A 17,603-nucleotide genomic window follows, 5' to 3' on the forward strand; every position below is an offset into this window, starting at 1 on the left:
TGAGGGACACTCATGATCCAAACCATAGAAGCCATCAACTAAGCTTTGGGAGGTTCTGTGTCTTAGTTTTTGATACAGGAATTTTAATTTTTCCTGCAAGGAACTGTGAGATATTTGGTCTGTTTGCTGTATCCTGACAGTCCCTTTCTAGCTGCTGTACTTGCTTTACTTTGCTTACATCTTCTAATTAAAAAGAAAATTTTAGAAAAAGAGAAAAAATCTTTAAATCCACTGCCTATGTCCCTTGGGGACACAGATGTGGTCCCCAAGGCCTGCAAGATCTGTAGCCAGGTAAAGTAATATCAATTAAAATATTAACTTTTAATAAAAAAGACTGCTCCAAATTGGCAGGTAACCCCCAAATCTCTTTCTTGCCAACCAACTCCCCCAAACTCCAGATGTATAAATTTAATTGTATGTAGAACAACCTTCTAGAAGTTCTGCAGACATCTTAATTTTGCTGTTTCCAAACCCAATTCATCACCCTCTTCTCCAGTCCCATCCATTCTTCCTTCTGAATTAATTCTATAAGCTAATGAATGTACCATCTACCACATCATCTTAGCCAGAAATATAAGCATTGTCTTTGGATTCTTTCCATTCTTCCTCTGGCAAGCCAACTCATCCTTTCACTTTACTCCTTATATCTCTCTCTGCTCCCTTCCCTGCTCTTCACCACTCCTCAGGTCTACCTCAAGCCCTCATCATCTCTTGCTTTAGGACACAACAATGGGTTCCAAAGTGACACATGTTTGTGCTTCTGGATGACTTCATTCATGCTTCCTTGCTTCTCACCCTATGCTTCAGCTCTACCAAAGTGCATTTACTTCTTCTAAAAAGTTTTCCATTTTTAATTTCTGAGACCTATTACATATCTATTTTTTTTTTTAAATTTAACAGGTTTATTTATAATTGTTATAAAGTTGAACTGCTGAAACTTGTTCACTGAAACATTTGACTTGCATTAATGCTTTACACATCCCCGCATTTATATTAAAAATCCACACACAAATGAAAATGGAAAAACTGCCAATACCTGATTTCTGTCCCCTATTTTTCCACTTGCAATCATATACTTAGGTACCTTTTGACCCCATGGGAAAAAAAGATCTAACATTCAAAACTACCAGTAACAGGAAGAAGAGAAAAAAAAAATTGTTTAAAGAATGAAATGTTTCCCACCCTGGTGGTTCTTAAGCACGCTCTCCACGTATGCGGCGTGCTAGCTGGATGTCTTTTGGCATAATTGTCACACGTTTGGCATGGATAGCACACAGGTTGGTATCTTCAAAAAGGCCAACCAGATAGGCCTCACTTGCCTCCTGCAAAGCACCAATAGCTGCACTCTGGAAGCGCAGATCTGTTTTGAAGTCCTGAGCAATTTCTCGCACCAGACGTTGGAAGGGGAGTTTGCGAATCAGAAGTTCGGTGGACTTCTGATAGCGTCTAATTTCACGGAGTGCCACAGTACCAGGCCTGTAACGATGAGGTTTCTTCACCCCTCCGGTAGAGGGCGCGCTCTTGCGAGCGGCTTTTGTAGCCAGTTGTTTCCTGGGCGCTTTACCACCGGTGGATTTGCGGGCGGTCTGCTTAGTACGAGCCATGGCACAGAGCGCTCCTTACTTACCCCCCCTTCTCCTTCGGCTGGAGCTCAGCGAGCGAGAGGCGGCGCTGGCGTTAGAGAGCGGCGGCGGCGGCTGCGAACACCCATATCTATATCAATACCTGTTCTGTGAGTTTCCATTATCTTTGTAAGGTGTACTTTCTCTTAGAAGTGCAAAGTTCAGATCAAAAGGAGAAGAGAGCTTCATGAAGTTAAGTTGTTGCCCAGTGGAAGCTTCAGTCTGTAAATATTTTGGCTCCCACATCATTGGAGACCTCTAATACTCCCTGCTTGTCTGGCACTTGCATATTGGTCTTTCTGTTTATTTGGGCTTTGAATTCATACCTTTCTCATCTTTATAACCCCTCTTGTGGAGAGGTAGGATGTTGAGGGTCTGCCTCGAGAGAGATTGTTCTGCATTAACAGAGACTTTAACTCATGTAGATTCCCTGGATACCGGAACACCATAGAGAGTCTATCTTTCCACGGTAGTAATGTGTGGAGGAGTTCATTCAAAGTGAAACTTCCTATGGTTCATATCCTGCTACATCTCTATATTTTCCAAAATGAAGAATACATGCTTTTGTGTTTTAGTTAACCATTTATAAACATTTATGCAAAACTCAGGTTCAAACATAAAATCTTCCAGAACTGTTACATTTCAAACAATGAAGGGGAAGTTCATTCAATGACGGTATCCTTTTAGGAGCATTATTTCCCTTAAAATTGTCAATGATATTTTCCTCTTAGTCAGGATTAACTCTATCACCCCACTGCATCCCACCCCCAATTTTGGAATTTTTTGATCTAAATCTGCTTTAACTTCATGTGTGCATGTGCATGTGTGTGTGGGGGGTATTGGGGTTTGAACTCAGGCCTCAGACTTGTGAGGCAGGCACTCTACCACTTGAGCCACTTTGCCAGCTGCTTTAACTTCTTAATGATGATTTATGTTGCTGTGCTTTTACATATACTAATTTGGCTCTGTTAATTTTTCTCTCTCCACAACTATGGCGCATTGCTATTTTTATTTACTTATTTTTGTGGTGTTGGAGATTGAACCCAGGTTTACTAGAAAGGAGTACACTTTCAATAGACTGAAAGCAGATCATCATTAGGATGAGATTGACAATATCATAGTAAGGTTTATTACACTAGAGACACTTTCAGGGGTGAAATGGGTCATCTCAGAAAGGGAAGTCCACAATGATCCCATTTTTTAAAATTAGCTTCTCCATCATCATCTGGAAAGAAAATCTAGAGTAACATCATTAAAAACAGCACTGACAAAGCATGGTTGCTGCGTGATCATCAAGCAGGTTCAAGATATTTTGCATTCACAGAGCTGTGATTCAGTACTGTCTTGCAACTATAACATTAGAGAATACAATTAAAGAAGCATTATTTGAGACTTGATTCTACTTTTCTAGCAGAGGGCCCAAGGAATGATATGACACAACTCTGTAAAGAAATGTTCTTTCTTAGATGGGATTTCCTTTTTACCCTCCAAATTCCACATTCTTCTCTTCAATCCATGTTGACTCCTAGCAGAAGTCATAGGTTTTAGAATCATTGCCCATACTTACTGTGCAAAGTGCTAAAATAGTTAATCTCTAAAGAGTAATGATGATATGAATGGTAGGTAGTTTCCAAAGATGGTCCCCAATTGAGCCATGCTTCCTAGTATTCATGCCTTTTTTTTTTTTTAATAATCCTTCTCCCTCCTACCCAGGCTGGTTCTGTGCAGCCAATAGCATGTAGCAGAGGTAATGCTGCTGAACTTCGAAGCTGAGTCCTAAAAAGCCTTACAATGTCCACCTGAGACAGTTGCTGTGGAGGAAGACAGCTGCCTCTGGCACCATCATATTGTGAAGAAACCCAGGTCGTCCACATAGAGAGACATCTGGCTAGCCTCTGACTGTCCCAGCCATCCCAGCTCAGGCACTAGATGTGTGAATGAAGAGCCATCTTTGATGTCCAGCCCCAGTACCATGTGACAGCAACTGAATAAGAAACCCCAAATGAGGCTCACCCAGGGGAATCTAGTATTATTCGCTCTCACAGGGCTACAACAGACCTTATGCTTGTTAGGCAGGCGCTCCACCTCTTGAGTCACTCCTGCAGCCCAATAAATGGTTGTTTTAAGCCTCTAAGTTTTTGTTAGGCAGCAATAGGAAACTAGAACACTGTGACTTTTCTTCTTTTAAAAAGAAAATGACCTGATGTTCCTATACTTTTTGAGGCTTCTTTTATTATTTTCCCTTTATATGAGCACACTTTGCAATACAAAAAGATTTCTAGGTCAGTACTTGACAAGGTTTATGACCTTGCTCAAGTCTCTTTATAATAATGTCACTGAGCTTTACTTGCTTCAATGCTAAAATGAAAGGTTGGACTAGTTAATCACTAATGTCCATTCTACTTACAAAATCTCACATTCCTTTCAAACTATTAGGGAAAAAAATTGAGTCTTTGCCTGGTTAGTTTTAACTTGCAATAAAATTTTGTAGGCACAAAAAATTTTTAAAACATTTTTATTAGCATACATTTTATTAATTGTACAAAATAGTGGGTTTCATTGTGACATTTTCATATTTGTATGTAACATACTTTGATCATATTCACTGTCCCTCCCTTGGGCAGAATTTTAAGAGAAGCAGCAAATGCCAGGGAAGTGCTGACTCAGCACAATGCCCAGAACTGACTCACAATCTCTTTAAGTAGAGTTTTTTTTAAAAAAAAAAATACATAGGAGCAGCTATGAATCTGATCCTTTAGCTCTTTCTCCTGAAGCAAAAATTCAAAGAGATGATTATCTGTAACAAAAGCCTTCAAAGAGGATAATCACTGTTCCCTTTAAAAAATCTATTACTCAGATCTGTAGGCAACTTCAAGATCTTTGACAGACTTATTCAGATTTGCATAGTTGACTCAGTGTCCGGAAGATCCCTACCCACAAATGCTAAGTTTAGGGCGAGTGTATTGGGTGATTCCTAGAGGAAACAAACTCTTGCCTGAGAACAACAGCTGAAGTAAAATCCCATAAGCCAGGAAAACAGCCACACAATTACAGCAACAGGTGGTGGGTTTCAAAACAAATTTCAAGGTCTGACTCGCCGGCACCTGCTCTAGAGCCACAGACAGCAGTGTAATTCTGTCTGGTCTGAGTTGGGTCATCCCTGGCCAACTGAAAGGAAGATTAACTACCTCTGTTAGCAGAGCTAAATCACGGGGGGGTTAGATGACTGCTCTCTCTGGTGGTCACCCTTGTGTTCCCTGTCAGAGAAGAAGAGGGAGTAAGAGCATTTGGAAACCAGAAGGGACCTTGGCAATTAGCTAGTTCCACTCCCTTAATAGCTGAGCAAAACGAAACCCAGACAAGGTAAGTGGTAACTCGCTTAAGGCCACAGGACCTGTAGAAGCAGAACATTTCTCTTCCATTTTATTATGGAGAAACTCAAATATACAGCAAAGTTGAAAGAATTTTAATGGATGATCCACATACCCAATTCCTGGATTCTACTGTGAACATTTCAGTAGACTCATTTATCTATTCATCTATCTAGTCTTCTCTATATTATATTCTACCTTAAGTTTTGGATGCGTTTCAGAGCAAACTGCTGATGTTTGTATTTCTTCCCTTAAAGCAGCAGTGTTTGTTTGATTATTTAATACCTCATTTTTACATATATATTATGGAACACTAAAAGATTACAGAGGAAATCACTGGACCCAATAATTATAAATTGGCACCAATTGGCCTGAAAGAGGACCCAGTTTTCTTAGGTCCTGCCTCCAAGGCTCTTGAGGATTCTTACCAAGAGCAAACTCCAGAGATGGCAGGAATCCTGGTCAACACACATCATTGCTCGTGCTGTTCCCTCTTCCTGGAATCCTGCTCTTTCCCTCTCCATTCCACCTTTTGAATTCCTCCAAGAACGATCTCACATACTTACAAGGAACATAAGCTACTGCTGTACATGTATTCTTGTTTTTAAGAAAAAGGTTATTTAAAAACTCTGAAGTGCCATCTCCTTTCTAAGGCCTGTCCTAAACCCAGAGATTTAACCATCCTTATTTGCCCACAAACCTCCCTTGCTGTCTTTCCTACGTCTTCTAATTCGTTACAGTTTGACCTGTATTTATTTATCGCTGCTTCCCTGTTACTACACTTACCTATAGCCAATATCTCTTTGTAAGGGACTATAGCTAAAAACGTCTGCATCCTTTACAGTTCCTTGAATTAAGTCAATGTTGAATGACAAATAATTCCAAATCAATAGATTTGGTGCAGATTTCTAAAAGTAAGACCTTAAGGGCCATCTGTATCAGCACCTTGGAAGGTGCACACTGTACCTTCCACCTTCAGAAATGCTGATTCAGTAGATTTGGGGTGGGGTCCAGGAGGCTGCAGCCTTAGCAAGTACCCTGGTGATTCTAATGCAGGTAGTACAGGGGCTGAACTTGGAGAAATTTGTTCTCAGGTCTTCATTACCAATCTTACTTTATGTTAAGCGTTCGATCATATTTAAACCAGCTGTCTCTTGAATGGATCCCAAATAAAGGTGTGGTGAACACGGCGCCTGTCACTCTGGGTATGACAGTCACGGTATCTCACCCTCTCCACATAATGTGTTGCCAGTCACCACTTCTGCTGTTGCCACCAACCTCCAAGTTTCCCTTTATCACTTCCTCCTTGCCACCACCAACTGCCACTACCCTGCTGTCCTCACCCATCAAAGCTGAGTCAGATCTAGCGTTGAGCACTTAAGGAAGAAGCCATTTAGGAAGATGGATGAAAGTGTCCCCACTCTACAGTCACAATTCCATATCTCACAGCAAAGGAGCACCCAATCCTGACTCTGGTTTCTTAAGAATGTCTGCAAAGCAGGTTAGAAAGTTGGGCTCGTGGTTTGAAGTTCCTGCCACGTTTGATTTTACAATGAGTGGAGAGTAAAGTTGAGTAACAAGTCTCTTGCCCAAGCAGTAAGGGCTACCACAAAGCATAGAGCAGGAGCTGATGACTTGTGGTTGGTCCCTCCTCTAGACCAAATTTTTCTGAGCAGGGAATGCCAACTGCAGTCAGTCACTGCCTGTTCTTAACACTTAACAGGGTCATTTTTTATATGCTGAAATTTGCTTTCTATCAAGTGCCAAAAAGATAGCACTAAGAATGACTAGGTCTTGAGAGTTGTTTCATGAAGCATAACCTATTTTATGTTTTGAGTTCAAAATACTTCAAGTTAGTTTCTATAAGATATTCACAGCCTTGCCATTTAGAGTTCAATATAGATTTCTCTACTGAAATGGTTCCTAAATTTTAGCAGACATCAGATTCATTTGTTCAAATACAGATTTTTGGACCTCACCTACAGTTTTTGATTCTCTAGGTTGGTGAGGGGTATAAGAATTGCGTTTCTAACAAGAGGCTGGTTGATGCTGATACTGCTGATCAAGGGATCACACTCTGAGAACCTCTGTTCTTAGAGAAAGCAAAATGATAGTACTTATGAACATCTGCTTGTCTGTCATTTTCATCAGTGTATGTCCATTAGATTTACCTGTGAAGCTTTTAAAACATGGAGTCTCAGTGGAATGCCCAGATCCTACCTCAGACCCAATTAAGTCTGCGGTTCTGGGGATGAGGCCTGGGTGTGTTTAACAAAGATTCCCAGATGATGGCCATCCAGGATTGAGAGCCAAGGGCATGTAACAAACTCTAGCCCTGTTCTGTGTTAGCATATGCTTTTCATTTGACAAATGTATGTTGACCACCTAATAGATGTCCTCGAAAATGATAAAGTACATTTATAAAAAATGGTTCCTGACCTCAGGCAGAGATAGATCACATACCCAAATATTTAAACAAAAGCTGGTGTGTGGTGCGTACCAATTACAGGAATAAACCATTACTGAAAACAGAAGGCTAGATGACTCAGAGTAAATCAATGCAGCACTGGGTCCTCACATTGTTTGTGATAAGTTATGTGTGCCTCTGCCACACATGAAACATGTCCCTTCAGTGGGGGAAATTGCTCATTTATTGGTTCATTGAGGATGCTCCAACTGATTCACCATGGTAGGTATGATTGAACCACGGAAATGATGGAACATTAAATCAATAGCTAGTCAGCTGGCAACTATTCCTTTGCTAAGTATGCTATTAAGGTTTTGTTTCAGAAGTCCTGTGCTCAATAGAGATGAAGCTTTTCAATGGAGAAATACAAATTAGAAAATACTTTAATCTGAGGTTTTACAATAAATATTCCTTAAATATGTAAAAGATCTGAATTTATGTGTGAATCAAAAGAAAAAATATGTCTAAGAATCAAACCACATTTAATTTACTTTGACATGTTATTTTTTAAATTCTAATTACTCAATCATATTAATTGTACACACTAATGGGTTTCATTGTGGTATTTCCATAATACCTATACTGTGCTGAAAGCATGTTCTTATTTGTGTTCTAGTAGTAGAATACAAATAATGTAATTATTCGACAACAGCTGGCCTGTGAGGGGAGAGTTTCTGGAAGGGAAGAAAATATCCTCTTTGTGTGTTTCCCATCTAGGAAGGGCAGTATTTAATTCATTGTGCTAATTGGGTTATTTTTTTTGAGATTTTGTTTTCATTTTGGGGAGTTCTTCTAAGAATGAGAGATGCTAATGATGACAAAATAGAATTGTTTTAAAGAAGAAAAAAGAAAGACTTTTAAAAACACTTATTTCCACTAAAAAATACTGGAGGCCTCATATTAGCCATAGGAGATAACTTGGTGTGACAAAGTGCTCTCAAAGAAACTTAGTAGAAAGGAAGGATAAATACCTATTTAAAGCAAAAATATTACACATGCCTTCAGAGAGGAATAAATTTTAATGAGGCTTCAAAGAGCAGAAAGAAGAACAGGTCAAGGTTCAAAGACCTCAAGATAATGCGTAGAACTGGAGTTCTGGTACAATACATTACTGCATGGCCAATTTTCAAAGGCCAGCTGTTCCCAGTCAAATGAAGACCAAAGACGAGGGTAGGTGCAATCAATAGGCAAATCAGGACACTCTTTCCCATTTTCCTGGAGATGTGGTTTTGGGATCAATAGTTTTACAATCTCATTTCAGGAAGCAAAATGAGAATGAATCTGATATGTTCTTTTTAGTTCACTTCTTACTAATAAAACCCAATTTAAAGGCTCTTGTATGTTGGCTAAATAGCTACTTATATTTGGTTTAAAATGTTTAGCCCATTAGTAATCAAATAAATAACAGAATAAGAATGCAATCATTGTTTTTGGTCCATCAGATAGATAAATATTTAAAATGATCCAAGTGTTGGGGAGGTTAGGAGGAGCAGGCCTTCTGCCTAGGAAGTATCCCTTGTTTCACCATGGCTTACCAAGTCTTCTTTTTTTATTTAACACTTGCTAGGCAGGTGTTCTATCACTTGAGGCACTCTGCCAGCACCCCCCACCACTTATTTTTTTGCTGTGCCGGGGATTGAACTCAGGGCCTTGCACATGCTAGGCAAGTGCTCTACCACTTGCTTTGTGCCCCCAGACCTTTTGTTTTTATTTGTTCTCACCACTATCTTTGCTTGGCCTTCCTTAAACTCTTGATCCTCCTGCCTCAGTCTTCCTAGTAGCTGTGATTACTACTAAGTGCCATCATATCTAGGTAATCAAGTCTCCTTCTAGGAATATATTCCAAGGAAATAGTATGGATATGTGCAAAAAATTCTGTACAAAATGTTCTTTAGAAATTAGCTTTATTCTTGGGAAGAATGAGTAAAGAAATAAACGCCCAACAATAGATTAACAAATAAAAAAGATGTTCTACCAGGAAGGGAACTGTCATGGTCCACTATACCTAGAAACAATGCTTGGCAATGTGGAAAAACAAGTCTTCCTGAGTGTTTAAGTGTAAGTTAGTCACTTCTTCTCAGGGCTAATCACCCCTTCTTCCTATTTTCTTCTCTTCAGATCATGTGTGCTCCTGCCAAATAGGATCCCTTTTTATTTGTGCCTTGAGCTGATACTTTCTTGCTTTTCTGCCTTTTCTTATGCTTTCTCCATTGTCTGAATGCCTTTCCTTTACCACTGGGATTACTGGGGTCTCACCTCTTCAGGATTCAGATTTTTTAAGCCACTATACATGTTGTTATCATGTTTTCTTCATCACTCAATCAAACGTGCTTGCCCACTTCTCTGTACCACCATAGCAATTTGTTTATCTTCTGTGACTTTTCTCACCCTCTGTCCTGTATCAGAATTATTTGAATATATTTTTATGTTCCCTATTCTGAACAACTTAAGAGCCAGAACCAATCTTGTTCAGATTTATATCCCCATAGTTATGAAACATGTGAGTTAAATGGTTGTTAACTGAATGAATGAATGAGCAAGTAAATGCAGAAGTGCATTTGAATGCTTATATTCTGCAGACAGAGAATGAACTGGAAAAATGCTAAGGATGCTCTTTGATGTTTGTGTGGCATGAGGACTCAGGCTGAAACTTCTCATCTGAGCCATGCCTGGAGAAGGGAATTGGGAAGACCAAGACTGAGAGGGAGTGGATCTGAGAGGGGAAGATTAGTGTAGTCTAGATAATTTTCATCCTTCTTATCTCAAACATTTAGTGGAAGAAGGGAGATTAGAATTTTTTTATTAATGTAATAATTATACATATTTATAGGGTGATATTTCAACACATGCATTGATCAAATCAGTTTAGCATTCCCATTTCCTTATTATTTCTTTATGTTTGGAGTCTTTGTGCTCCCCTCTTCTAGTTCTTGATAAAATATATAATAGATTTTTATTAACTATAATCACCCCACTGTGCAATGGAACATTAGAACCTATTCCTTCTAGCTAGATTAGAGTTGTAATCAACACTTGGGAGGAAGAAACAAAGCAATTATAAAGCTTGTTAAGAGCTGACCATATGCTCGCCATCGGTGGCTCATGCCTGCAATCCTAGCTACTTGGGAGGCAGAGATCAGGACTGTGATTCAAAGCCAGCCCTGGCAAATAGTTTGAGAAGATCCTCTCTCAAAAATACCCAACACAAAAAAGGGCTGGCAGAGTGGCTCAAGAGGTAAAGCGCCTGCCTAGAAAGTGTGAGACCCTAAGATCAAAACCCAGGACTGCCAAAAACAAAAACAAAAACACCCCAGCTGTCCATATATTAAAGGTGCCCTTGCCCCCCAAAAAGGGGCTTGATGAAAACCTTTGCAAAGAAGTAAGCACTGATGATCAGTTTTCAGTCCTTTTACTGTCTCAGCAACATCCATTTTAATCAGCAAGTGTAAAATACAGCACATTTATTCACAAAATGAAGAGATGAAAATTATCCAGAAAGTGTGAGGGGCAACATACAATGATTTCAGTGGAGAAAAAAAAAAAAAAAAAAGAATTTGAAAGAGTTTTAACAACGCACAATGACTTATACTTTGCCAGAATCAATATACAGCAAACACACCATTCATGTTAATGGTGCAGATGCCTTAACCCTGTCAATGAGGAAGTTATTAAGCTGAACAGCTGAACTGCTGTTCAAAATAATCAAGGGTAAGTCTTACTAAGGCATTTTCTGTCCCCACCTGGCACGACCCCTACCTGTATATCCTATTATACTTACCAATGCACCTGCTGGCTTTTGAGGTCCTTCAGGAAATGCCTTTGCTTCCTGAAGAATGCAACACATTACAACAGCAACCACCACCACCTGATACCAAACTGTGACCTGCGGCCTCCTTCGTGACAGGGTTGGGTACTTGGGTAATTAATAATACTCCAGGCAGTGTTATGGCCAAGTTCATAAAAGAAATTTTTACGGAAACATGGAGAATGGATTCTTCTATGTTTGTATTGTAAATTCCTCCAAATATACATCATTACTGGGAGGTTTGGGGATTTCTAGGTTTTTTTTTTTTTTTTTAAGTTCTCTAGTATGGTAAAATTAAACCACATTGAAAAGCAATTTTTTTTTTTGTAGGAAACAACAATAAAAACTGCTTTTTACTAAAGTTCCTCTCCTTCTGCCAAGTAGCAGAGATTTACAGACTCAACATGTGAGTGAATGGGAAATGCTATATTTCCAGGCTCGGGTAACCTCTGAGGGCTTGAACTTTTCTCCGTTCCCACAGAATGTATCCACAGAGCGGTGCTCTTGCCTTGAAAGGAAGGATTTGCCCCGGTTTGGAAGGAAGTGGAATAAATAGAACTGGAAGTGGCAAGGTCACCTTTAATATCATATGAACAGCCTCTTAACAAGCTTTACAATTGCTTTGTTTCTTCCTCCCCAGTGCTATAAACAGGCAGAGTCAAAGTGAACTCTTAGAGCAGACACCATGTGGGGAGGAAGCTCCCAGAGCAGTGAGGAAGGGGAGGCTGCAGACTCAAAAGGACCCATCAGGCACGCCAGGGTTACAATTGTGTTATGTTGTGGTGGCCAGAAGGGAAAACTGCTTGTTTTTAAAGGAAGGAGTTATATTGTCCCCAATTCCTGTGTATAAAATATAAGACAAACAAGTTGCATTGGGAATCTTTAATTGGAGCATTTAGAATATACAGAATATTTGTCTATGCACTTGACTTTTCCCTACAGTAAGTATCACATGGTGGTCTCATACATACAAAACTGTTATTTTAAAAAGCCTTTCTACTTAGGATCCTGTTCAGTAGGTATTGTGAACGCAGGGTAGTCCTGCCCTGGGGTTCTGCTTTACAGAAAGATTTTTCTTTTTTTCCAGGCTCCTTTAGGCACATCCAGCAAGGCTTTCCTACCTTATCCCACACTCTTGTTTCCAGCTCTTCCTTTTGAATGCTAAAAAATATTTAACATGAAGTTGAATGTCTCCCTATTGAAGTGAGGGAAGACATGTAGGAGGTGTATAGAAAAAGCACTGAAAGGTTTGGATGCCAAAGAATTAGACAACAGATAGGTCTGCAATTTCAGGGTCCTGGCTTTTAGGAATTCTCAGAAAGTCTAGTACATAGCTCATCTTGGAAGACCATTTGAGAGCAGCACTATCATCATAAGAAAAAAAAAAAACCACATAATTTAGACTGGGCTTTTAGTCAAAGAGAGATGACCTCATATGGCTTAAATGCAGGTAATCAAGGGTAACATAAATCAAACAAAATGGAGCTGGTATTTGTGAATTGTTACTTATCCCCCTTATGGATTCTCCCAATTCACCGAAGGTGGTAGGTATCAGGTCTCTAATAATTTGTAAGTGCCATAGTATATGAACTGTTGTCATTACAGATGTTAGGATTAAAAGAGTATAAGAAAGATATGGTAAGTATCTCTCAGGGGTAGAAAGAGAAACCTGAATGGCAATCCCTGTTTAATCTGAATTTTGGCTATCTATTTATAATTCCAAAATAATATGCATTCTTTGCATTGCAGATAATGGACTAGATTGAGCTATAGTAGAAACTGCTAGGTGGAGCTAGCAGTTTATATATGGCCATATGTTGTATGGCCAACTATTTTGATTTGTGGATAACATGTAATATCAATAGATTCTGAGTGCTGTTGGTAGGTATGTTAAATTAAGTGTCTGGGGAGCAAACGTTGAGGATTAGTCTAGAAATTCTAAGAGATGTGCTGTGCTAGCAAGGGTCTGACCAGGCTTAGCATCCTCTCCCATGCCTCCTGAGCCACAACAGCTAGAAGACATTTTCTCCTTGCCTGTGTGAGAGGTGGAGTGGGACGAGGGTGAGGTCTTTCCTTTGTCCTCTGACCATCTAGAAGAGTATGGCTCATTTGCTTTGTTGAGCAATAAGAAATCTCAAAATATATTTAGCATGGAGTTGAGTGCGCACACACACACATACTTACACTCACTTCAGACCTTAACATTTTCTTCACCTTTTAAAAAATATGACAGTGGTGAACCCAGATTGAGAAAATTGTCGTGCTTCTGTCTGACATTCCCTTTTTTCTCTGAGGACAGTGGGACCTTATCAAAAGGCAGTTGTGCCATTTTGCTTTTAAGCAACAAAATAGCAACTTGTTTGCTATGATGATGAATCCCAGCTTTACTTTTTTTTTTTTTCCTGTTTCCTTTATAGTTCTTTTTCTAGCAGGAATCTAGCAGCTCTTACTCCTTGGGCAGATATTGCCCCCAGTCTAAACTATGTGATTGCATGAAGCCTGAATCCCTGGTCATTAAAACTGCCCCTCTGAAACAGAATTGATGAGTTTTCAGGAGTGGTTCCTAGCATTTGAGATCCATAGGCATCAGGACTTGATGCATGGCCCTCATCTCCTTGGGCTCCTGTGCAATGATTCTCATCTGTCTTAGTTAAAAAGTGAATTAATCTTGACTTTGGCCCCTGGGGTGTGGCTCTCTGCCTCTCACACATCTTCAACTCACTTTTATAAGGAACACTTTTTGTTTCAGTCCCAGGCTCCCCAATCAATGTCTCTAGCCATTTGTCTTTAAATTTTATTGTTTTGATTGTAAAACAAAGTCTATATTTCTATTATTATATATCTTAGAGTGTTCTCATTCTGAGTTGTAATTTAATTAGAAGGATCATTAAGGCTTTGAAGGATGCTACCATTAGCATTAGAAAGGGATTTAGCAAAACAAAAGTTATTAGGAATTACAAATCACTTAGCATTTCAACATCACTCCTCGGATGTGGGCATTTTGTTGAAAGAGACTTTGTTTTGAACAGTGACAGTGCAGAAGAACTGTGAAAGAAATGAGCTTCTACTTTGATTTCTATTGTTACAACATGCATAGCAAATCATCAATCATATTTTGTATTAATAAGGTAATAGGTTTAGAAGCACTATTAGTAGGAAAAACTTGATGTAATAAGCTACATACCATTTCAGTCCAATCATTCAATTGTACTTATTTCATCCATACTTCCTTTGAATGTAAATGAACTTAATATTTCACACTGAAAGTAAAATTGCTAGATACTCTTGTTTATAACTTTTGTGAGCTGAAGAATTAAGCCATGGTGACAAGAGTGTAAATTAGGAAGGTCATGAAACTTTCAGTTAATTTAGGATTATTCTTATTAGCAAGCACTAGTTAAATGTTAAATTTAAGAAGTGGCTGCCCAAGTATTAAGTGCATTTGAACCGTGTCATAGGACACGAAGTTAACAATGAAACATTATGTAACTGCACTTATATTCCTACCAAACTTCATTAAGCTTGCACATTTTTGTGTGTGTGTGTACTGAAACCAGGAACAGAAAAGTATTTCAGTTACGCAGAAAGTAGACATAGATAGGAAATCATAAGTAAATGTTTATTCACATCAGTGTAAAGCTCTAAGTTTCTGCTGATAGGCCATTTAGAGCAAATGAGAGAAGCTAAATGGTTTTTAATAAGAATGGCACCTCTAGTCCATTCCTACTCAGTGGGCCCTTACATGACTGCTTTCACCCAGGCTACTCCAAGGAATGGTGCTAGACAAGGAAGAGAGGACATTTAGCACTTTCTAGCCTTCACACTGACCATCAGTTCCATTTGATATAGCTACAAATGGGGATTGAGGAGATTATTAATATTGAGTTGCAATTTTCCAAAGAATGACCAAGTTCTATAGTATCCATAGAAAGGAAAGAATTCAAATAAATGTAATGGCACATACAAAAATATCTTCACCTTGTGCTACTTGTTTTTAGAGAGAGAGAGAATGAGAATCAACTGTGGTGAAGGGAGATGCAAGCAAATAGGAAAAAAAGAATTTGGGAGGGATCGGAGGAAAAAAGTGGGAAGAGGGAAGTGCAACCAATCCTCAAGGGATAAGTGGAATCCCCGTAAGAAGTGATTTTCTTTTAAATAAAAAAAAATCAGGAACCTCCTAACTACAAAAGGAACAAGGAGGGAGAAACAAAAGAACACATGTTGAAAGGCATAGTTATCTAGAAGTGGTAGCAGAAAGATGAAAAAGACAAAATGTATAAAGCTCCTATCAAGTAACTTTTAATTTAGTGGAAGGTTTCATTGATTTTACTTCTTATAACTTATCTCTTAGAAAAAGATCCCAGGTTTATTGACTAAAGATAACCTCTTCTGAGAAGACTTAAATTAAATGTCATCTTCTCCTTTCAAACTTAACTGGTCTAATCAAGTCATTTAAATATTGCTCCAGAATGTACAATTTCCCTTCAATTCCAAGTCCTATTGAACTACCTCAAGGAACTGAGAGTACATTTTTAATGTAATGTACACATTAGAGTAATTTATGGAGCCCTGTAAGGGAAATGTGAGTTGTGCTGGTATCTCAGCTTGAAACACATGAAGCGGAACCAGAGGTCACACTCATAACCTATCAGGAGTTAAAGGAAGTGATTCCACTTAAAAGACCCTAATGTATGTCAAAACTGGATGAGATGGGTCCCTTCCTCCCTGGAGCGGGGAGAAAGGGAGAATAGAGAGATGAACAAGATGGGAAACAGTTGTGTGTATTGTGCCTGGGTAAGTGATTATCCTGTTGATCCTATATTCTGAATCTGGATGTCATTGATATCCTGTTCCAACTTCCTCTGAATCTATAAAACCATTGAAGTCAGAGCTTGGTTCCTGCATCAAGCTCACAGTGAAGGTTAATATGTGTTTTTATTAGACTGGGATGTCTATTGCTACCGGAGTTGAAAAAAGCAATCTTAGGGAAGATGAGATTGATTCTAATCCACAGGGAACCACTGTGTTGTTCTCTGTAACTGCTATACCGACCTTCCCAGGGAATTCTCCACCAGTAGCCAGCGCTGACTTTTGGCTATTTGTTTGAAGTGAGCATAGGATGGGTCTGGGACCAGTTGTTCCCTCCCTGCTTCCTTCAATCCTGTGTAGACCTATCTGATCACTTTTCATAGCATCAGGTTCATGCTGGTTTATCAGAGGGCAAGTTACCAAAGTGCTATATTAAGATGATGGCTTCTGCTCAGCACTTGAGAGGTGGATCTGGGAAGATCATGAATTCAAGAACAGCCTGGGCTGGATATAGTTGAGTGGTAGAGTGCTTTCCTAGCACATGCAAGGCCCTGGGTTTGATCTCTGGACCACAAAATTTTTTAAAAAGTATGGCTTCTGGAATCAGACTGCTTGTGCTCATATACAGGTCTACCTGGTAGTAGACTTGTGGCCTTGGACAAGTTACTTCACTTCTCTGTGCCTCAATTTCCACATCTTCACAATGGATATGCTCATAATATCTACCTCTGAGAGTGACTGTTGAACTTAATGTGATAATATGGGTAATATACCCAGAAAAGTGACTATTAATTATGTTAGCAATTAGTATTATTGTAAGTCTATCTTTTCCATAGAATGTGAGATTCTAAAGGGTGGGGCAAAATTTTCTATCAAATCTCTAATAATAATAGAAGAGTCAATGTCCATTGAATGTGACATAATTGTTTACATAGCTTTGATTTAGAGCTATGGTCCTCTAAACATCCATGTAGTCAGCCACTCAACAAGTCTTGGTTTCTTTTCTCTCTCTCTCTCTCTCCCTCTCTCTCTCTCTCTCTCTCTCTCTCTCTCTCTCTTTCTTTCATTGACGGGGTCTCACTGTGTATCCCAGGCTGGCTTTGAACTTGTGATCTTTTTGCATCATCTTTCCCAGTTCTTGGGATTATAGGTGTGTGCCACCATGACCACCAACTCAACAAATGTTTCTTGACCTTCTACTAGGCACTGGGGATCTCACTAAATGTTGGGTATAGATAGCAAACCAGAGAGAGAAGTTCTCTGCCTTTAGGGAGTTTTGTAGTAGAGATTATCATAAAATAATAACCCCCAAATAAATTTATAGTAACAATATATCTTACTTAGAAAGGAAAGACCAGAGAGCTATGAAAAAGAAGACCCTTTTGTCGTCTTCAAGTCCCTGATCTCAGTGTAATGGGAAAAAGAGATGGAAGGTGGAAGAGAATGTAAGTTCTGCTCATGTTATGTTTAATAAATAAGGGCGATCATTGTAGAGCCACCTGTACAACTGATCTTTTGCTGGTTCTTCT

General features: G+C 39.1%; 1 protein-coding gene across 1 annotated transcript; it reads right to left on the reverse strand.

The window, feature by feature from the left end:
* Nucleotides 1-884: 884 nt before the first annotated feature.
* On the reverse strand, nt 885-1,696 carry LOC109694259 (histone H3.3A). Its single transcript, XM_020176086.2, has one exon. It carries the CDS (start codon nt 1,602-1,604, stop codon nt 1,194-1,196), a length of 411 nt encoding a protein of 136 aa, XP_020031675.2. The 5' UTR covers nt 1,605-1,696; the 3' UTR covers nt 885-1,193.
* Between the last annotated feature and the right edge of the window lie 15,907 nt (nt 1,697-17,603).

The sequence above is a fragment of the Castor canadensis genome, chromosome 4 (assembly GCF_047511655.1).
Source record: "Castor canadensis chromosome 4, mCasCan1.hap1v2, whole genome shotgun sequence".
Classification (NCBI taxonomy): Eukaryota; Metazoa; Chordata; class Mammalia; order Rodentia; family Castoridae; genus Castor; species Castor canadensis.